A 19,169-nucleotide genomic window follows, 5' to 3' on the forward strand; every position below is an offset into this window, starting at 1 on the left:
CCACGACTGCGGACTCGGCCAGACCTCCACCTCCTGCACCCTGGCTGACCCCGGACAAAGCCTTCTGGGACGACCCTCTGACCTGCGATTGCATTTTCTGGAATGCACCCTGGGGCCCAGTCAGGGGGTTCCCAGAGCGGTTTGCAGTGACAAAATGTCCACGGCACAGCGCCCTCACGGGGGCCTGGGGGCTGGCCGTGGCCGGCGGCCGGGGAGGGGCAGGGGCAGGGGCAGGGCGCGTGCGCGGGCGGCCGGCGGCGGGGACCGTGGGATCTCCAGCTTGTCTCGCACCGGCGTGCGTACACGCAGGGATGGCATCCACGAGGGAGCCCACCGCGAGGCCGAGCCCACCGCCCGCCGTCCTGCCCGCGGCGGCGAGGCGCCGTGACGTCATCGGCAGGCGCCGCGCGCCGGGCCGGAGCCGGAAGTGCTGCGGCCGCCGAGCCACGTGCGGAAGCCCTTCGGCCGAGCCGGCGGCGCGTCGCTGGTGAGACCCCGCGGGCGTGCGCGGGCGGGGGTCGCCCCGGCGGGTCCTGCGCGCCCCTCCAGTCTCCGTGGTCCGCCCCGGCCCGGCCTGACCCTCCCCACCGCGCGCTGCACGGCCGGGCCCGTGCTTCGGTTTACAGCCCGCTGTGCGGCCCCAGCTTTTGCGTGTGGGGCCCTTGCCCTTCCTGCACCGTCTGCCACCGGTCCTCCCAGAAGCCTGCTCTGGGGGGCTGGGGGGGTTCCACCTAATCTAGCCTAGAGTGGATGTGACCATTTGCTACTTCCCCGCGGGTGACCGCTCTCATCTCACACCTGGACAGTGGGTGCCAGGCTCGTGGAGAAGGGATGAGAGGGTCAGGTCCTGACTTTGGGAATCCTTGCCATGGTCTGGTCTCCATCTCTCCATCTCTCCATCTGATTTGGGCTGATGGCTTCTGTCTCATGACCCAGACCAAGAAGGGCTTCGAATGTCATCCAGAGTGCGCCCATTGGGCTGCCCTGGTGGACAGTGCCAGGGCCTGAGCCAGCCACCCCACCACCCCTGGCCCATGGCTTAGGATCCGGGAGTCACCATGCACGTCCTGCCTCGTGTCGCCTTTACGAACTCATGCCCCTGTACCTCTTCCCAGGTCCCTAACACCCACCAGAGAGCAACACCATGAGCTTCGTGGCTTATGAGGAGCTGATCAAAGAGGGTGACACAGCCATCCTGTCACTGGGCCATGGTGCCATGGTGGCAGTGCGCGTGCAGCGAGGAGCACAGACTCAAACCCGGCATGGCGTCCTGCGCCACTCAGTCGACCTCATCGGCCGCCCTTTTGGTTCCAAGGTGACCTGTGGCCGAGGTGGCTGGGTGTATGTCCTACACCCCACGCCTGAACTCTGGACACTGAACCTGCCACACCGCACCCAGATCCTCTACTCCACAGACATTGCCCTGCTCACCATGATGCTGGAGCTTCGGCCTGGCTCTGTGGTCTGTGAATCTGGTGAGTTCTTCACGCTGCGTGGTCTGCCTCAGAAACTGACACTAAGTGAAGGTCAGTCCCAATGTTTAGACAGTGCCCAGTATGTCCTTCCTGAGGACAGGCGTGGCCACTTGACTTCTGTTTTAACAGGTCCTTTCTTGGGTGCTGACTGCAGGGAGTGAAGGCAGGAGCAAGGAAGTTAGTCAGGAGGCTGGTGCTGTAATCTGAGTGAGATTTGATGGGACTAGACTAAGGATGGGCCCCCCTGGGATGGTGGCCACAGAGGGTACTGCCTGTCTTTGTGGGGCAGCGCCACAGCGCTACTTGGTTGCTGACCTGCCTGCCATTCCCTAACTGGGTGCTGACAGAAGGGCAGAGAGTGGCTGGCCCAGGGCTGAGAGGTACCCTTTCCTGGAGGGTGGCCAGGGCTACTTCGAGATGCCCATGGTAGGTGGGGAGTTTGCCCCATGCACACTCCCAACCAGCAGCATTATCGCTGAGCCCAGGAGCTGGGGTGCAGGTGGGAGTGCCTGAAACCAGCTGTTCCCAGGCCTTTCCACACACAGACGTATCCGGAGGGGCTGGAACAGTGAGGGGTGGAGAGTGAAGCATGCAGCCTGGTGACAAGCAACGCAGGCTCAGCTGTCCTAGGTTCCCAGCATGTTCCTTATGAGCTCGCGGGTCATGAAGAGTCACCACTGCTGCCAGCTTTCTGAGGGCTTCAGGCCATCCTGTCCCTCTCTGGGCCTCAGTTTCTCCCTGTGGATAATTGGATGGTTCCTGTTTTTTAAATTTTTTTTTCTTTATTGAATTTGGAGAGAGAAGAAGGGAGAGGGAGAGAGAGATAGAAACATCGATGAGAGAGAACATCAATTGGCCGCCTCCTGCATGCCCTCCACTGGGGATTTGGCCCACAACCTGGGCATGTGCCCTGATTGGAATCGAACAGGCAACTTCTTAGTACATGGGTCGACGCTCAACCACTGAGCCACACCGGCCGGGCTGGATGGTGCCTGTTGCCCAGCCAGACACGTTGACATAGGAAGAGTCGGATGCAGGCCTGAGGCTTTGGGTCAGAGAGTGGATGGGGCAGGGCAGAGGCCGCAGCACACAGCACAAGGGACCGGGGGTGCCGGTAGCAGGTAGACCGCAGAGCTCAGAGCCTGTTTCATCCCCTGCTGCACCCTTGACCAGGGCCTCGCTCCACTTGGGTAGAAAGCTTGGTCAGTGGGCACGCGCTAGGCTTCTCTGGTGTGCCAGCTCTCCTAAGATCTGGAGGCACGGCCATGGACCAGGCAGACCAGATTCCTTCTTCTCAGATGGACAGACAGTGAAGTCGGCAGCACCACTTCCATGTGTTGATTGCTTGTAAGACGGCTGCGTGTGTGAGGGTCACTCCTCCAGCCAGGGCAGTCAGACCTCTCTGCAGAAGGGACATTGAGTTGAAAGTGCTGAGAAGGAGGTATCTACCAGGAGCCGAGGGAGAGGGTCCCCTCGAGGGAGAGCATGCAGAGGCCCCCGTGAGGTAGAGCACAGAAGCCAAGTGGCAGGAACAAGAAGCGAGGCCAGGGAGGGATGGGCATAGCAGAGCGTCATCGGGAGTCCAACTCCACCCGCGTGGAGGGGAGCTTGCCAGCTCGCGCAGAGAGTCAGCGTGGTCCGACTGGGCTGTTGGGACGACTGCAGGCAGCCAGTCTGGTGGCTGTGGCAGAGCCAGGAGGGAGGGGCCCAAGAGAGCTGGACCGGTGGGTGGGAACAAGACAAGCAGTGGGTGCAGGAGAGGTCTGGGAGGTGTGGCAGGAGCTCTGGCGGAGCAGATGTGATGGGAGAGGGGAGTCCAGGGTGCCTCTGGTGTCTGCTGAGCAGGTGTGGCTGATTGGGTTGCGGAAGGCTTGGCAGGGTGTGGACTTGGCATTGGATCAGGTCCAGCTTTGCCCTTGTTAGTGCTGAGTGCTGTTTGGGTGTCGAGGGGAGGTGGTGAGTGTGCAGCAGACGCTAGGTAGGAGTCTAGTGGAGAGACATGGCTCTGGGGAGTTGTCGGCAAGTAGGTGGCACCTGCAGCCATGGGGGTAAGGGGGGTCGGGTGGGTGGGGGACACAGGCCCCAGCTGGGTGCTGCAGAATAGGAAGCCAGGCAGAGGGGTGGCCTCGGGTGGAAACAGACAGTGACATGGCAGGAGAGGAGCTCTGGTAAGCGGGTGTCAGGGTGCCATGAGGTGCAGCAAGACGAGGGTGGAGGAGATGGGGGGCAGAAAGATGGATCAACCTGAGTGGGCTTGGAGCTCAGGGGAGGGGACAGACCCAGGCCACTTTGTCGGCTCTGCCCAGACCCTGCAGAGCCTCAGGCCAGCCCCAGCCCAGCCCAGACCCTGGGCTCCAGATCTGCAGCCCGGTTTGCTCCAGCACCGGCACTGGGCAAGGCAGACATCTGCGATCAGTCTCAGCTCGCCTGCTCCCAGCCGAAGGTTACAGGGCAGCCAAGACTGACAGGCAGTGTGAGTGATGCCCACTGGTACCGGGGCCAGCTGCCCTTGTGGGCCCTCTGTGGTCTCTCAGGGTTGTCTCCTGGGCAGACCCAGCAGTCCCGTCTGAACCCATCCTGCCCTCCAGGCACCGGCAGCGGCTCCGTGTCCCACGCCATCATCCGCACCATCGCGCCCACGGGCCACCTGCACACCGTGGAGTTCCACCAGCAGCGGGCGGAGAAGGCGCGGGAGGAGTTCCAGGAGCACCGCGTGGGCCGCTGGGTGACTGTGCGCAACCAGGACGTGTGCCGCAGCGGCTTTGGCGTCAGCCACGTGGCAGACGCCGTCTTCCTGGACATCCCGTCACCGTGGGAGGCGGTGGGCCACGCCTGGGACGCCCTCAGAGTTGAAGGTGCAGGGGGTTCTGGGTGGCTGCGTCCTCAGGCTCAGCTCTGGGCCTGGCCCTCCTCTGGGGCCCGGCCAGGACCCCCCCCCCACATTGGCCTGAGGTGGGGGTGAGTCAGGCTGGCCAGAGTAGCCTTGGGGGAGGTCACCCGGTGAGAGGAGGAGGGTTGGAGAAATCAGATCGTGGAGAACAGGACTCCAACCGGCTGCCACCGGTACAACCCCACCCCAACCAAGGTGGGAGATGTCTCAGGCCCCTGGGGAATGTGGCAGCCTGCCCAAGGGAGGGGGGGACCTGTACCCAGGGTGTGCCCCTGGTCAGTCCCTGACCGTGGCTGGTCCCTGCAGAGTTGCCCCTCCCCCAGCCAGGAGCCAGGCAGCTGGTCCTTTTTAGGAAAGAAAGTGGTGTGAGGCGGGAAGTGGGCCCTGAGCCAGGGAGGCGCTGGCTGGGTCCTGGGTTTTTCCCTTTTCTGGAGAAGGAGCAGCTAGGGCCATAGCCCCTTCCCTCCTACCAGCTGAGCCTGTCGCTAGCGGGAGGGGCTGCCCCTTCAAAAGAAAGGCAGATGCCAGACAGCTCCCACATCAAGGTAGCCACCAGTGGGTCCCCCGCCAGCTGGCTCAGGCTCGTCCTGGACTCCCGGGTCCCTGGTCTCTGCCAAGGTGGCCTGGGCTCCCCCATATCTCCGCCCTCTCCAGCTTTGCCCCAACACCAGTGCCCCTCTCTGCTCCCTGCTCCAGGGACACCAGTGGGTCCGGGCCCCCGTCCCAGGGAGGCCGGCGACGGCTGCCCAGCCCTGCTGGTAGCTGGCCTGGGGGAGCCACGCCATCTGTTGTCCCCGTTCTCTGTGCCCTTTAGGTCCCTCCTCTGGGCTCTTTTTGTTCCCAGGATGTTTGTTCTGGGCCCAGAGGCTCACCTGCCTGCTGTGAGCCGAGCCCCCCGGGATGAGGCCCCGCTCCCTGGACTTCGGCGGCCAGCAGGCTCAGGCCTTCACCTGGTGGGGCCTCAGCCTCTTGGGGTACAGGGGTGGGGTCCCCTCGGCAGTGACACTGCCCTCTGTGCTGCCGTCAAGCTGCACATGCCTCCTCCAAGCCCAGACCTCCCTGCTGCCCTGGAGACGCGTGTTCCCGTTAGGGTGAGAGGACCGGGCCTCACAGAAAGTCAAGGGCTTGCCGGGGCCACACACCCCTTCCCGCCCTCGCTTCCCGAACCTTCCCTGCCAGGTCTGAGACCAGGCCAGGCGGGGGCACGGCTCCCAGTGGGAGCGGCAGGAAGAGGCTCACAGCTCCAGCCCCGCTCATCCTCCGCCTGCGTGCTCAGTGCACGCCTCCAGTCCCGGGGGCTGTGCCCTCCCCGCTCTGAGCCCCCTCCCCTGCCCAGCCCTGTGCGACGTGTCTGGTTAGAGCCACGTGGGTAGGGCTGTCTGGGCCCAGTGAGCTGGCAGCTGTGATGCCAAGACTCCACCTAACCCCTGGCCCCTCACCCCAGCTCTTCATGGCCTGGGCACAGGACCAGCCTCAGACCCCATGGCGGGGTCCGGGCATCATCCACCCTCCTCACTCGCACATGGGTTTCTTTTTTGTTGTGAATCCTCACCCGAGCATATTTCCCATTGATATTTAGAGGAAGGGAGGAAGGCGGGGTGGGGGGTGGACATCACTGTGCAGAGACACCCTGACTGGGGCCAGTGATCAAACCTGCAACCCAGGCACATGCTCTTGACCAGGAGTCAAACCCAAGACCCTTCGGTGTCCCACCGGCCAGGGCCGCAGTGGTTTCTTCCCCAGGGCCCAGCCCAGAGGGACGGTGGTGGCGCTGCCCTGCAGCCCAGCCCCAGCCAGGCTCCCTGTGCTGACACCCAGCCTCTCCCCGCAGGCGGGCGCTTCTGCTCCTTCTCGCCCTGCATCGAGCAGGTGCAGCGCACGTGCCAGGCGCTGGCGGCCCGCGGCTTCTCGGAGCTGAGCACCGTGGAGGCGCTGCCCCAGGTGTACACCGTGCGCACCGTCAGCCTGCCCTCGCCTGACCTGGGGGCCGGCCCCGGCCCCGACGCCAGCCCCTTCCGCAGCGGCACACCCATGAAGGAGACCGTGGGCCACACTGGCTACCTGACCTTCGCCACCAAGACCCCGGACTAGCGGGCTGCCCACCAGGAGCTCCAGGGAGCTGGGAGTGCTATGGGCCCAGGCGGGGAGGCTCAGCCAGGCAGGCCGCCTTATATGGTCAGCGGACGCCTGCTGGGCCTGTGTTTAGACAGATGATGGGGTGGGGCCTGGGCGCCTCCTGGGTGGCCCAAGGGGGATGGCCAGCCCCAGGCCTCAAGTCCCCGGGGGAGCTTCCCCTGCCCAGCTCCACCAGTGTCTCTGCTGTGCTGAAGTCCCCACTACCATGGCTCTTTGGGGTGCTGACGCCCAGGGGTACCAGGGGTGGGGCCCAGGTCTCACCCCATCCCCAGTGGACCCAAACAGGAGGAGGTGGGAGGAGGGCAGGGGGGCTTGGTGCTGCAGTGGACCCCTGGCCGTCGAGCTCAGCCCTGCCCCCTCTGCCCACCCTCCCCAGAGCTGGTGGGGCCAGGCTGGCCCAGCAACTGGGGAGAGGCCACCCACACTGTCCAAGGGGCCCGCTTGCCTCCCCTGGGAACCTGCCGTGGGCACGCACAGCTTCCGTCACTCGAGCCCCAGATGGTGGTGAGCTCCAGCCCACCGGCCAGTCCCTGTTGGAGCTGCTTGAACCCTGTTCAGCCGAGTTTCTCAGGTGCCCCTGCTCCTCCCAGGAGGCTTGGGGACCAGAGGGGGTGCATCCAGGACGGAGGACAGGACATCAGGGTCCAAGTGCCCCTGCTCTCTGGTATGTGGCTGACATCCCTGCCTGCCATGGGGCACAAACAGCCTGGGCATCTGCCCTGGGCTTCAGGGTGCTGTGTGGAGAATAAACACTTGCCCTGCATGCTGACTGGTCTCTGGTGTCCCGAGAGGCTGGAGCCCCCTCCCCTGCGCCAGTGGCCAGGCTGGACCTCCCCATGCAGCCCTCCTGGCCCGACGCTTCTCCCTGTCTCACAGGCGCCACCGGGCTCTAGGCTGCAGGACAACAGCCTTGGACAACTGGGACAAAGGGCCAAGTGTGTGGCCACCCCCATCCGGCCCCGAAAAGGGCCGCTTGTCCCTGGGACTGGTGGGGGAGGGGAGAGCGAGTGTGTGCTTGGGTGTCCCACTGTGTCCCGCAGCTCTGGGCGCCCCAACAGCCCCACCAGGCCTCACGCACACCAGCACCTTAGTGCCTCGTGCTCCCTGAAGGGCCCAGAGGGAACCCCGAGACTTGCCATCCTGGCCTGAGGCCACCCCCAGGTTGGTGAGTCCTTGGAGGGTGCAGAGCAAAGTGGGCCTGCAGGGGGACCAGTCTCCTAGTTGGCGCCAGTGCCCCAAGGCAGGTGCTCCCCAGCCCATATCCTGTGCAGACTCCTGGAAAGACCTTTGTCCCCTCAGGTCCCTGGAACTAGTAATCTTGCTCCACAGGTCTTATCCCCCCTTCCAGGACCTGTCCAGACCTCATATGAAACCCCTATGCTAGGGGACAGAGAAGGAATGTGGGCCTTACCCTGCCTAAGGCGAGACCTGGGTGTGTGCTGCCGGCAGCTGGCCAGTGTTCACAGCGCTCCTGTGCATCCTTTGAGGCCCCCTCCAACATCTCCTTGCCTCCCACCCCCACCCCGGGCAGGAGCTCTGCTCAGCCCTGCCCCATGCTGCGCCTGGGGGCTGCCTGCAGCCTGGAGCCCCCGCAGGAGGAGTGGGAGCCTGATGCCCAGAGGCAGGGCCAGGGCGAGTGAGTAACCAGTTCAGGTCAGTTAAGGTCGCCTAGTCAGCCGCACGGGGCTGGTCACAGGGCAAGGATTCACCACTCCAGTCCCCGCCCCAGACATCCAGTGGCCCTCAGTTTTTCCTTGGAAATTCCTGCCCTGCCCTACCCCACCCCTGCTGAGTAGCCAAGATGTGACATCCCACTCCCTCCGCTGCCCACAGAAGGCCCAGAGACCACCTCCAAGGACCCCGGCCAGGATCCCACCCTAGGGCCAGAATTGGAGTCTGCCTCCCTGGGTGCCAGCTACCGCCACCTCCCCCGGGAAGCCCCACCCCCGGCCCTGCCCTCCTCAGGGGCCCTGCTCCTGGCCTGTGTTCTCCAGGCAACACCTGCGCCCCCTGCTCTAGCTTGGGGGTGGGCACGCTGCATGGAGCCCCAGCCCACTGCACAAGTAGGGAAACTGAGGCACAGAGAAGCTTGGACTCACTGGGCTCCAGGTTTCCCCCACCTCTGCCTGCCCACCAAGACCTCCCATTCACACACTCCTACCCTGCTGGGCCCCTAGGGTGTGACCACAGGCAAAAGGGAGAGGTGTCTGCTGTTGCCCTGGAAGGCTCCAGAGTCCAAGGCTGCTGGAAATTACAGGAGGGGGAGCAGGAAGCCTCCCCGGGTGGGAGTGGGCAGACCTCAGCAGGACACCCTCTGGCAGGCCCCGGAGAGACCTTCCCAGCTGCAAGTTTGGCTGGGCCCAGTGCCTGCTCTGTGCAGGGGCTGTTGGGCTCACTGCCAGCCTGGGGGTGTCCCTGTCTCCAGGCAGGCAGGGCTTTGTTCCTGATGCCCCAGGAGGGAGCCTGAGGTGGGGGCTGATTGTGCTCAATGCTCCGGCCATGTGCCTGCACTCCTGGTGCTGAGGGTCCAGACTTCAGGGCAGCCCTGCCTGAGGGGCTCCCAGAGGACCAGGTACAGTCAGGGAAGAGGTGCATGGTGGGAGCGAAGCAAGGGAAGGGGTTGGACCTGTGCTGGGGTGGGGGTCAGAACAGTCCAGGAGGTGGCCAGACCCCACTCTGCTCTCAGGGGGGATGTCTGCCTGCGTCACATCTGCCCTCTGGGGATGGGGTGGATCAGGATTACATCAATGTTTGCACAGTGTTTCTGCTTATTGTCATCAGTGGGGCTGCTCCTGCCGCCACCTCTAGGAAGCCCTCCATTCTCTGTGTCGGGTTCCGAGGCCAGAATCTTGGGGCCACGTCTGGGTCATCTGATGATATCTTTTCTGCTTTGAAGCACTTGAATAGCTCTTTGCTTCAGGGGTGTTTGAGCAGCTCATCAGGAAAAGGGGAACGATTGAGTGGAGGCTTCCGGCAAGTGCTGGTCATCTTCCGGTCACTGTGCTTGTAGTCAGTTGCATAAGGAAACCCGAAACTGAATGTAGCGCTGGCATGGGCAGATGGCGCTTCGTGACCTCCGCCACTTTCAAGGCAGGTGCATCCGTTAGCTGTCACCACAGGTGTGCCGCATAACAAATACTGCCCCAAACAACCGAGGCCTAAAGTAGCAGTCTGCTCCTGTTCCTCTCAGGCCTGTGGCTTGGGTGCTCTTGGCCAGCCTCAGCCAGGCCTGCTCACGAGGGGACTGAACTGACAAAGTCCCTTTCCTCCCGCCAGTGGGCGGGCCGGAACACGCCGTCTCTGTCCACAGCTCATGCACCAAGGGCGAGCCTGGGAGCCTGGCTGTGGGGGCACTTTTCAAGACTTTGGTCACGTGTCCTGACCTCAAGTCAAGAGTGAGAGAAAGTCTGAGGTTTTAGGGAGGGGCTGCGTGGCCCCAGGCACAGGGTTGGGTGCCAGCAGGGCCTTCTCTGCCCCGTGGGCACTGCGCACAGTGGGTCCTCAGCAAGCAGGTAATGGACGGTGGGGCCCAGCCAGCCCGGTCATCCACCCCGTGCTGCATCTCTGTGCCCCGGCCGAGGGCATTTTAAAGTCAGGCTGCCTGCGAAGCACAGCATCAGCGGGAGGGAATTACTCAGCTCCCACCAGGCCGAGAATAGCTCAGAATTGGGTCACGCTAACCGAGAGATCCGGTCACAGCCTCCAGCCTTTGACAATAATCAGCTTTCTCTCCGGCATCTGTCCCTTTAAAGAGGGGCAGGCTGGGTGTGGGCACATCTTTAGAAGACGGGGACAGGGAGGGGAGTGTGTTAATGCTGGGCCTCCATCCCTGCTTCCCTTTCCTTTGCTCTCCCTGCCCCCACCTGGCAGGCACCGCCATCCTTCCTGCCCCCCGGGCGCTGCCCCCGTCCCCAGACCCCTCAGCCCCACGCAGAGGCCAGGTGGCGTGATACAACTCCAGACACGCCTGGCCGCATGGTGCTCCTTCACAGGTGAGGGACACTAACCTGGCTCAGCTCAGGGTGGAGTCCTGCTGGCCTCCGGCCTGGCCCTGCTGACTTGTCCTTGACCCCCTGAGGAGGGTAGACCAAATGCCCCTGCCTGGAGCCCCCTCCTTTGACTCCCTCCTGGGCGCTCCTTCCTTTGAAGGCAGATAAAGGCAATGGGGGCGGTGGCCAACCCACCTCTCCGAGGATTCTGGGGGCTCATATCTCTGCCACCCTCAGGATCTGAAGTGTTGCCCCTTGGCCACCCCTCACCTTCCCACTCAGACTACATGGGGAATGCAGCCCCTCCCCAGCCCCACACAGCCGCCCTGTGTGCCAGCCCCCAGCAGTGGCACAGGTGGGCCTTCTCAGTCCCTGCCCTGGGTCCTGGGCCCTGGGCCCTGGGCCCCTACTCTGAATGCACCCCTCACAGCTGACAGGGTACCTTGGGTCCAGGTGCCCTGGGATGGACAGACAGAAGTCGCTCTCGCCCCTGGGACACGACATGGAGCCAGGTGCCTCGCTGTCTGAGCTCAAACTGTGCTTTGGGGGAAGAAGAAATGCTCGGGTAGCTTTTTCGACAGAATCCAAAGCTTAGCACCCCCTTTCCATTCCTGTCTCCATAGCAACATCACAGTCTATCCTCTCCTGCATGGATTCTGCCAAGCTGCCCTCCCCCAGGAGGCTTTCAGTCCTCTCCGCTGTCCCCCTCATGACCGACCACTGAAACCCCAAGATGTGACCCTGGCTGGGTACAGTTGGGCACCTGCCTACCCTGCGCAGGGCTCTCGGCACCTGGAGTGAGGGAGTCCCGCCTCTCCAGGGGGCTAGTTAAGAGGCAGAATCTCGGTCCCCTTCCCCACAGACCTCCTATCGAAGGTGTGTTTTAGGTGGATTCCCCAGGTGATTCGAACATTCAAGTTTGAGAGGCAACAGATCGGCTAGTCTCTTCCCTCTTTGCCGCTAGAAAGCCCAGAGCCAAGTCTGCTGCCCGCCGTCGGAGTGTCGTCTGTCTCTTTCCTGATGTTACCCGCATCCTTGCAACAGTCCAGTGCACACCTGCTAGCCAGACACAGTCTCTGCTGTTCCCACGGGCACTCTTCTCCGCCCCTTCATCTTTAGACCCATTCCTAAGCCTTCTCCACAGTATGTTCACAATACGTCTGTGGAAATGCAGATTCCCGGCCGCACTGGCTCTGGACCTGGGGGTGGGGCCCAGCCGTCACTGCCAGGGGAACAGGAGTCTCAAACTTCTTCCCTTCCTTTGATTTCTTGAAACATAACACGTCCTTATTAACTTAAGCACCTCGGTCCCACCTCTATGGAAGCTCCCAGCACCATCTACCTCTCTCTCTCTTTTTTTTTTGTCCTCACCTGAGGACATTTTTTCCATTTTTGTTCAGATAGAGTGGGAGGGAGAGGAAGAGAGAGGGAAAAACTTTGATGTGAACGGGACACATCAAATGGCTGCCTCCGCACGACCCGAACCAGGGCTGGGGACGAATCGCAACTGAGGTTCATGCCCTTGACTGGAATCGAACCTGAGACTCATTGGTCCGCGGGCAGACACTCTAACCCCTGAACCAAACTGGCCAGGCAGGGCCTACGTCACTCTTTTAGAGGATGTGCTGTTGTTCGTTAGGGCTGAATTCCAACTGTTTGGTTGGGCTGTTGGTGTGGAATCCCAAACACGGTTGGGGTCACCGTGTCTCCCAGGGTTCTGCCTTACAGATGCCCGGAACCCAGAGCTGTGAGCCCAGGAGCCGAGGGGGCAGAGCACAGCTGTGCACAGACCTTGTTTGAACAAAGCAAATGGTTTCTTTGACGACGGGAGGCAGCAAGGATGTTTGAAGCCTGGACGGCTGTGGTGGGTTTGCCAAGGACGCTGTGACACGGTCGGTGGAGGCAAGACCCTCCCTGGCGCTCCTTGGCCCTGGGAGCGGAAAAATGTTCTGTGACCTTTGACAGAATAAAAAGCTGTTGGGTGTTTTGTTTGTTTGTTGATTTCTAGAGAGAGGTGTTTATTGATTTGTTGCTCCACTTACTGGTTGACTCTTACATATGTCCTGACCAGGGATGACTCACAATCTTGGCATATTGGGACGTGGCTCTAACCCACTGAACTACCCCCCAGGGCTACTCTAGGGTTTTTTAAAAAGGAAAACTGCCTCAGGCTGCTTTGACCATGTATTTGTTCCAGGCTCTGGGCAGGGAAGAAGTCAGCAGAAATCCCTGTCCTGCAGGTGCCCCGGGGTCACCGTCCAGCCTGCCCTTCCAGGGCCACCAGGCTCCCCTCAGGTCAGGACCAGGTGTGTCTCTGGTTCTCCAGCATTGGGCGGGGGTGCAGCAGGTTCTGAGGGTGACTGAGTGGCCAGCAGGTGCTGTGGGGCGGGTTGGCCCGTCCTGGGCTGTGGTGACACCCGGCCAGCCTTTCTCTGCTCCTCCAGGCTGCGGGTGTCCCGGCCACAGACTCGGAAGGGCGTTGGCTGTAGTTGAGGGTGGGCCTCCAGAGGGCCCCCTCACCTGCAGCCTCAGAGCAGCTCTGTCCCACAGTTCTGGGAGGCAGCCCTTCTTCTGGCCTGTCCACCTGGGGGAAGCCCTGTACCCCTCCCCTGCCCGCCGCCACCAACAGGCCGGACTCCTCCAGTACCCTCAGAAAACAGCTGGAACTCCACCCAGCTGCAGTTTCACTTCCACGCGAGGACAGCATCTCTAAGCCGGCCCCAGGCTGCTTTCTGTCACTATCCTATTTGCCACGAAAGTGAATCTGAACAGGCGCGGGAACCAGGGGCTGAGCCGGGGCTGAACGTGGACTTGGCGTGATCTCAGAGCGCCCCCCGGGCGCCCGGGTCCCTGGCTGCGGCACGTGGGACGGACCCAGGGCGCACACGGGCGACCCGGCCAGCGGAGGCGCGCCCCGCCCAGGAATGCCCGCGGGGGGCGGGGACAGCGGCCACGGAGGCTTGTTGCTAAGCTACCGGCACAATGGACATTCTGGGCACCAGGCAACGGGAAGGAGACATTTCTCAGCGGGGGAGGCCGGCCCGGGCCTCCCATCCCCCAGCTCTGCGGCTCCCACCCCCAGGACGTGAAGGCGCGTGGGCAGCCCAGGCCTCGGGTGCAGCGCGGCCTCCTGCCCGCGCCTGCCCTGGCCCTCTGAGACCCGGGCCCACTAGCCAGGCACCCAGTTGGAGGGTGGCCCAGCGCCCCCCACGGGCCCCTCCGCCTGCCTCAACCTCCTCTGACCCAGCTTCCCGATGGGATCCGAGTGCAGGGCTCTCACGGGGCCTGGGTCCTCCGCTGCGCCCTGGGTCTCTGCCTGCAGTCCTGCTCCCCCACCCGTGCAGCCTGGCCTGTGTCTGTCTGGGACGAGACAGGGGTTTATCGAGCTCCCTCGGGCCCCACTTCCTCCCTCCGTGGAGGAACTGCTAAGGAGCTCCGCACGGGGAGGGACTCAGTGGCTGGCCTCCCACCCCACAGTCACCAGGCGTGGCCTCCCCGTGCCTCCAGCGCTTCCAGCCCTGCCCAGGCCTCCTCCACTGGGACGGCGGAGGCCCCCAGCACCCCCAGCACCCCCCAGCCCTGAGAGAGAGACATCACACCCACCCAGGCCTGTCTCTGACCTCATCGTGTTGCCCGGGTAGCTGCTAACTCGACTCTCCTTTCGGGCCAGGACCACGTCCAAACCTCCCTGGTCCTGGGCCCGGCCCAGCAGCAGCGCCGTCCACACAGCCCGTGAAGCTGTGCAGCCCAGCAGGCTGGCCCCCTGGTCTCCCCTCGTTCTCCCCCGCAGGCTTTCACCCTCTGGCAGCTCTGACCCCCTGTGGACTGGCTCCCTGGCCCCTACCAGAACGCACCCCAGTCTGGAGGCAGGTGGTGGCCTTCACTGTGCAGTGGGGCTGTGGCTTTGGGCAAAGGATTTGTCCTCTCTGAGCCTCAGCCCCTGAAACCCTGTGGAAAGGGGTACCCACAGGAGCTCCACAGCTGGGCTTGTGGGGGTTTCCTTAAGAGCCACATGGGGAAGTGCCCAGGGGTGTCCAGGCCTGCCAGCCCCTCACCCCACCACACGCACACGCGCGTGCACAGACAGTGCACACGTGCACATGCTAGAAGTCATAGGATCCAGGGAGACATGTCTCAGCAGCTGAGGACAGAGAATACCGCCCTTAGAACCCCTCCCAGTGATGGAGCCCATCCTAGGCCAGGGGACCAGCTTCCTGTCTTCTCCCTAGGCTGTACCCTGACACCTCAGGCTCCCCTTCCCCTTCCTGTAGCCCCCCTCAACCCCAAAATTTGTCTGCCTGTCCTGGAGACCCAGACAGACAGATGGACATAGAGGCCTCCACTGGGCCGAGACCCCCACAGCAGCCCTGGGCCCATCATGGCATCTGGGGTAGGGTGTGCCCCTCAACAGGTACTGTCACTGGCTTGGAGCAAAGCCAGGGAGGGAGCTGCTCCCATCCCCTCCCCCCTCCTCCCACTTCCCCCAGGAGGAGGCCCAGCCTCCCTAAGGCCAAGCTGGGGCCCCTGGGGTTTCTCCCAGGCTGAGAGCTGAGGACAAAGAGGCAGCTGCCAGCAGGGCGGGGTGGGGGGCCCAGGCCTTTGTGTGCCCAGTGGCAGAGGGTGACCTCATCACCCGCCAGAGAAGGGCCCTTTCTTCCCAAAGGCGGCCGTTGGGAATCCGCCTGGGGACAAAGCCGCTGCCAGGCAGGGGACCAGCAAGTGGCCAGCCCCCTTCATGGCATAAATTAGGGGGGGCTGAGGTGGGGGAGGGGAGGACGGCTGCAGCTGGTGGCACACACATTCATGTGCACACGCACCCTAATCAACCCCAACTCCCACTCACGGGGTGCACAGAGCTGCTCCCCTCCTAGCCTGGGTCATTCATTCATGTCAGCTCCTTCCTTCATTCCACAGATGGCCCACGGATGCAGATCTTCCAGTAGATGCAGGAGTGAACAGACCAGTGGTGCGCAGGCTCCAGTGTGGAGGGATGGGGTCCATGGGCCCACAGGCTCCCCGGCTGGGCAGGGCGGGAGCTAGGCTGGGGCAGGGAGAGAGCTGGCTGAGCATGCTGTCACCCACAGTCTGTCTTTATGGGGAGACTGAGGCCCAGCAGGAGTCCAGGCTTGAGGTTACTCAGTAGCCTGGCCAGCTCCCCAGGTGAGGTCAGGAAAACATGTGGTTTTCGAAGCATGGTGTCGGGTGACATCCACCCCCATGAGGCCAAGGGCTTCCTGTCCCCAGGGCCCGGGTGCTCCACAAAGTGTCCTCACAGTTTTGCTGGCTCTCAGCCCTCCCTCCTCAGGGAGCCACCCCTGCACCGGAATTGACCCCTGCATGAGCCCCTGCCAGTCGCCAGTCGTGGTAGCCCATGGTGGCCAATAGTAGCAGGGCCACATGGACCTCACAGGTCACCCAGAGTCCCTTGGGTTGCCCCACAAATGCCCCATTTCTCCTCGGACGGTTTGCTTAGCCTCCCTAGGCACTGGAAACATTTGAGAGTACCAGGGCTCCAGGCCAGGCAGGCTTCCTGCAGGAGGAGGCAGTGAGCTCGGAGCTGGCCCTGAAAGTCAGGCCAGGGCCAAGGGGCAGGCACAGGTGCTGTCCACAGGGCTTGGTGCAGGCCCAGGGGTCTCCTTCGAAGAGTGACAGGCCTCCGGACCCTGCCGTGCTGATGACAGAAGCGAAAGGGTGTCAGCATATGAAGGGCACCCTCTGCCCTGCCCGGTAACCGCCAGCTTGAGGACCGAAGGGTCGTGGGTTTAATTCCCGGTCAAGGACACATACTTGGGTTGCAGGTTCAATTCCCAGCCCCGGTTGGGGTCCTGCAGGAGGCAGCCAATCGATGTGTCTCTCACATCGATGTTTCTCTCTCTCTCCTTCCTACTGTGTCTGAAAATAAATGGAAAAATATTCTTAGGTAAAGATTAACAAAAAAATAAATGGAGGGCACCCCCTGCTGTGGGCCCTGGGCTCTGTAGGCACTAGGGCTCTGTCCTCAGTGCTTCCGGCCCCCTCTGCCACCAGACTGTCCTGACTTAGGGGCCTTGGTCAGAGTCGCAGAGATTTCCCAGGCTTGCGGTCACCCAAGCAGCACAGAGAGCCCCAAGATTTCCGGGGCTGGAAACTTCCACAGCCCTTTCACTGGGTCCACAGCCTGCCAGAGGACACGGAGGGAATTCGCTTGACTAGCACCCATCTTCTGGGTGCCAGTGTTTCTGCACCGCACCCCCACTTATGGATGAGGGAGCAGTCTCCACAGGCCTGGCCCAGTGTCCACCGTTAGGGAGAGATCAGGAGGAGGCCCCAGGCTTCCAGGGCGCTGGTTTTAGCCCCAGAGGCTGGGGCACAGGGCCTCCAGAGGTCCGAAGGCGCTGCACCCCCCCAGCAGGGAGCCAGAGGGGTGGGGCAGGGGTGGGGAGTAAGTAGGCCAGCGCTTTGTGCTGCGTTGCTATGGCCCCACCATCCTGCTTCTGCAGGCTTCCTCCTGGGCCTCGTTCCCAGGACACCTCGAGCAGACACTAAGCATCCCTTCCCACCCCTGCCAGCCCCCAGCCTGTCTCCCAGCCCTCCACCACCCAGGCCCCTTGCCCATTCACAGGCTAGTAGGGTGCTACAGCTGCGTATGTGTCCCACGTTGCCACACACACATGCACAGCACACACTCATGCATGGAACACTCGTGTGTGCACACAGCACCCGGCACGTGTGCACAGCCATTTGAGGTGCTGGGTGAAGCTGCAGGAACCATGACTTTGACATGCCCAAGGGCTCTGCGGTCACCCCAGGCAGGGGGAGGGAGAGGCAGGCCAGAGAGAAGGTGGCTGCAGCCAGGCTCAGAGGCCTTGGCAAGGGACCCACCTCGCTTCACCTGCTTACTTCAGAGAGAAGGGGGGCCCTGTCGGCCTAGGATTTAGGGGACACACTGACCTACAGGGAAGACACACTTCTCTGGGAGGTGGTGGGACACACTGGCTCCATCCCACACGGTGGCTGCTGCTGCCCCGAGGGCTTCTGGTGCATCTCCCACCTCCTTGGAGGCTCAACCCCGACAAAGCGGTGTCATCGCCCACTTCACAGACAGTGGCCCAGAGACGCGCTGGGGGGTGGCTGCCTTGGCCAAGGCCTCGCTGGGCACAGAGTCCCTGGGGCCTGACTCCTGTCCTCCACTGACATCAGAGGGTGGAATCTGAGCACTGGGGAGGGAGCACCCGGAATCCCAGAACAGGGACCCTACTTAGGGCAGGTGGGAGAGGGCAGAGGCTGGTTCCAGGGGAAGAACACCGGAAGCCCCTTTGAGGGTCAAAACTGGGCCCCTCGATCCTCCACCTGTCTCTCCATGTGACAACACAGAGCTGGCCAGGGCCCCCAAGCCCACTCAAGTCCGGGGGTGCTGCTTCCTGAGCAGGAGGGCCATGGGAAAGGGCACAGCCAGCAGGTGGGCACCGCGTGGTTCTATGACCCTGCCGCAGTCGCTGTGACCTCGTGAGCGCGCCCACCCTGGGGAAAAGCACCCTGTTGTCTGCTGGAAACCCCAGTCCCGAGAAAGGCCCTGAGCTCTTAGCAATGCAGACCCTTCACTGTAGCGGCTGTCACCAAGGGTCCTCTGGGAGGCTTACAGGTAGGAGGCGGATCCTGCTGCACAGCTTACCTTTGAGCCCCTGCAGCCACCCCAGCCCAGCACCAGGCTGCCCGCGGCCTCTCCTGGCATGAAGCCGTGTGAGGTCCTGGCAGGCCACAGCAGAAGGGTGGCAGAGGGCCAGGGAGCTTCATGGCGGGGTAGATGGGGGCTAAAGCGGGGGCCTGCTTGGGGCCATGAGTAGGACAGAACAAGGCAGAGGGAGCAGGGTGGAGGCAGGGGAGAGGGCCTTGCTCCTGGGCTGAGGTGTCCATGGCACTGAGGCTGGCCTTGGGCAGAGGCTGTTAACACCACGAGGCCAGGCTGGAGACCAGGAGTTAAGCCCCATACCCGCCCTGCCCCACTGTGCCCTGGGCCATCCCACCAGGCCCCAGGAGAGCAAGGGAGGCTGCTGGGGCTGTGCCATCACCCCACCTGTACCGCCTGGCCCCTGGGCAGCATGGGGCCAGCCTCCAGAGGCCTGCCTTACAATGTCATGTGCACCGTCACCTGAGCTGTCCTGGTGCTGCCAGTCCCACAGTGCAACGTGGGGACCCTGGGGTGGGCCTGGAGGCCTGCTGGGGGAAACTGAGGCCCAGAGAAGGACAGGGCCTGACAGGGCTCCTTGAGCCCCAGGGGAGGCCCCCCAGCAGCCTTTCCTGACCCTGAGGCCCAGGCTCGCCCATCTGCTGTGGGTCTTCCGTCTCTGCAGGTTCCGTGGACTTTCTCAACCCTCCTGCCCTAGACCCCAAACACAGGAGCCTCAGTGGGGCCCGGGGGCAGACAGAGGATGGGCATCGCCCAGTTGCGGGAGCCGGGGTGTCTGTCCAAGGCCAGAGCGTCACAGAGCAGGTGGGGCCGGTCACCTGGGAGGTGGCATTTGTAGTCAGTGCAATTGGCGTGGTGTGAAGGTTGAGGTTGAATTACCAGGAGGGAGGGACCAGGCTTCGTGGAAACTGGGGCAGACAACACAGACCCACCTTGCTTGCCACCCTGATGGCCTGGGGCCACGTGGGCTGTTGGTGGATGAGCGGCCCGGGCCTGAGAAGGTCCTGCTGACG

General features: G+C 63.0%; 1 protein-coding gene across 2 annotated transcripts; it reads left to right on the forward strand.

The window, feature by feature from the left end:
* The first annotated feature begins 435 nt into the window (after window positions 1-435).
* TRMT61A (tRNA methyltransferase 61A) lies at window positions 436-7,227 on the forward strand. Of its 2 annotated transcripts, none has more exons than XM_036270121.1 (4): window positions 436-487; window positions 1,116-1,526; window positions 4,064-4,330; window positions 6,197-7,227. In XM_036270121.1, exons 2-4 carry the CDS (start codon window positions 1,145-1,147, stop codon window positions 6,454-6,456), a joined length of 909 nt encoding a protein of 302 aa, XP_036126014.1. In that variant the 5' UTR covers window positions 436-487; window positions 1,116-1,144; the 3' UTR covers window positions 6,457-7,227. The 2 variants fall into 2 exon arrangements, with proteins under 2 accessions (XP_036126014.1, XP_036126015.1); XM_036270122.1 differs by having other exon boundaries at window positions 1,116-1,475.
* Window positions 7,228-19,169: the final 11,942 nt, after the last annotated feature.

This window comes from Molossus molossus, unplaced genomic scaffold (assembly GCF_014108415.1).
Source record: "Molossus molossus isolate mMolMol1 unplaced genomic scaffold, mMolMol1.p scaffold_m16_p_1, whole genome shotgun sequence".
In the NCBI taxonomy this organism is placed as follows: domain Eukaryota; kingdom Metazoa; phylum Chordata; class Mammalia; order Chiroptera; family Molossidae; genus Molossus; species Molossus molossus.